The sequence below is a fragment of the Montipora capricornis genome, chromosome 6 (assembly GCF_036669925.1).
Source record: "Montipora capricornis isolate CH-2021 chromosome 6, ASM3666992v2, whole genome shotgun sequence".
In the NCBI taxonomy this organism is placed as follows: Eukaryota; Metazoa; Cnidaria; class Anthozoa; order Scleractinia; family Acroporidae; genus Montipora; species Montipora capricornis.
Genome location: NC_090888.1, coordinates 1390449 through 1392948, shown reverse-complemented (window position 1 = coordinate 1392948; position 2500 = coordinate 1390449). Strand labels below are relative to the sequence as shown.

The 2500-nt window shown below is 36.4% G+C and overlaps 1 protein-coding gene across 1 annotated transcript in view; it reads right to left on the bottom strand.

The window, feature by feature from the left end:
• LOC138051249 (echinoderm microtubule-associated protein-like 2) overlaps positions 1 to 2500 on the bottom strand; it is a 23679-nt gene that overhangs the window by 16719 nt on the left and 4460 nt on the right. Inside the window, exons 4-5 of the mRNA XM_068897414.1 lie at positions 1954 to 2103; positions 491 to 566 (exon numbers count right to left, since the gene is read on the bottom strand). Coding sequence (XP_068753515.1) covers positions 491 to 566; positions 1954 to 2103 — 226 coding nt within the window. The remainder of the gene's footprint in view (positions 1 to 490; positions 567 to 1953; positions 2104 to 2500) is intronic.

Sequence of the window (2500 nt, the reverse complement as noted above, 5' to 3'; positions counted from 1 at the left end):
CACACCAACAGATCTTAAACACCAAAGGATTAAAGGCAAAAGCAATGCTTTACCCTTTGTATCTTGTCGAATGTTGCATCTTTATAATTATGTGGCTTTCAGAAGTGTTAAAATTTAGGATGAGCCAAAGTATGAGGCAGTGTTAAGATCCATTAAGCAAAGCTATTCACAAAGGTAAGCTTGAAAATAAACTGTTTCTCAACAAGATTTGAAACTGCTGCCTTCCAAACTCAACGACTAATATTGCCAAAGAAGACTCAAGGACAGTAGGTTTTCTGGAACAACTGCATAAAGGATCGCCTGGATCAAGGATCAAGATAACATAGCTGTTAACAGACAGGCATTGTTTTTTTACTTTAATTGTGTGGTCAAGTAAGGGTTAATTTACTTGATTAAATAGTTTGAACTGATCTGGTGATCCTTGATCCAGTGATCCTTGATCCAGTGATCCTTGATCCTGTTTTTCCAGAAAACCATGGATGGTACTTACCAATTCATTTTGGTCAACTGACAGACCAGATAACTGTCCTGTTGCTATGTACCACTGGTTAGGGTGAACAGCCATGCTGTTACAAAATTAATGAAAAAGGAACAGCACACAATGAGGATGACAACAACAATACTACACGTAGACTGCATAACGGAATCTTTGTTTCGATGTTTTGCCTCGTTAGCACAAGCCCGTCATTTTCTAACCTATCAGCCAAATATCATTACTGACCAGTTATTAAAAGTCCATTGCATAATGAGTTATCTCTGAAACTTTGAGCGCAATTTAACTGGTAATCTATGAGTAATGACGCTTTGGCCAGAAAATTCAAAATTTTACAGAAAATGTATGGCTCATTGGCGCTTTTGCCACCCAAAAAATTTAACGAGTTTTTGATGGCTAATAACTCGCTTGTTATTAAAGGCAAAAGGCTTAAAATTGGAGATTTCACTAAGGTTAACATGTTCTTTTTCCTTTTGAAGTCAATTTGTGGACAGCATGATGCTTTTTATCAGCAAACTTGTATGTTAATGAGACAAAATGACAACAATGACATCAGCAAAGACTCGCCTTTGAACTTTGGGTCTTTTTTCGCTTTTGATTTCAGAAACAACAAAAAGGATATAAAACTATATGGAGTTAATTAAAACCCTTTGGGTCATCTCCAGACACCAGAATGAAGTGTAATTATACTGTAATCTTGCTAAAAAACCCAGTAAACACATATTTTTTGATGAAATGAAACTAATGTATCGGTAGTTGCTTGCTGCAAAGCCAACTTGGGGAAATGGGGGAACCCTCGGCCTGATTTCTACACATGGGTTCATAAAATAAGACAACTGATGGCAGCCAATTACAATTTTCTAAAAATAGGCACGCATTGCATACATGTGGTAGTGCAGTAACACAGCGCTTTATTCCATAATTGTCAACTGAGATCACATGTGTTTTGTTTTAGCTCTAATAGTACACAATACTGTTTTGGTACCGTACATCATTATAGTGCTATGGTACAATGTATTGTGCTCTGAGTCCAAAATACAACTTCACTGAAGTTAAGCGCCTGTGTCAGAAACTTGCAGAGCACTACACACTATGCAACGACATACAGTGTTACAGTGCACTCCCATAAAAAAGAGTTATTACAAATATTATATACCAGAAATAACTCGAGTTAAAAATAACAAAGAACACACAAATGCTGACATTGCTAAAACGAGGATAAGGGTAAGACCAAGGGTCACAGTAAGGGTAAGGATACGAATACAGAAAGTATCCTAAACATGCATAAAAGCTAACCTTAGGCCTAATTAGGCCTAAACAAAAGTTTAAGGTCAGCTATTATGCATTTTTAGGATACTTTCTGTATTCATATCCTTACCCTTACTGTGACCCTTGGTCTTACCCTTACCCTCGTTTTAGCAACGCCGCACAAATGCAGCTAGAGGAAATGATTAAAATACCATTTGATGTCATCTGCATGACCAGTGTAATGCCTCTGACCGTTGGTTGTCTTGTTATAGATAACCACAATTGTGGAAACAAAATACAATATTTCTCCAGATGGCAAAACATGCAAGTTCTTGTAGTTGTCTTTTCCATAATATCCATATCTATGTGTAATCATGACATCATTATCAGGTCAAGGAAATTTTCAAATAGACTTGCAACATAACTCCTGGCAGTTACAGTCATTTAAGTGATATACTAAAATTTGGTTTATCAAGGGAGTTGATAATGTAAATTGACCACCGTACAGAGATTCTAAAAGCTGACGTTTCGAGCGTTAGCCCTTCGTCAGAGCGAGGCAGCACCACAGTTTCTTTAGAAACTACCCCTTCATTTAAGTGATATACTGTTTACTCTACGTAATTGTATAAAAGACAGGAAGGAGGTACATTGTAATTATTACTGACCCTTGAGCAATAAATAAATAAAGCTTTTCAAACAAAGCTTACGTTGTAGTTAAAAATCTTCCTTGGTTAAAGACTTTTCAAACTAGTTTGTTTT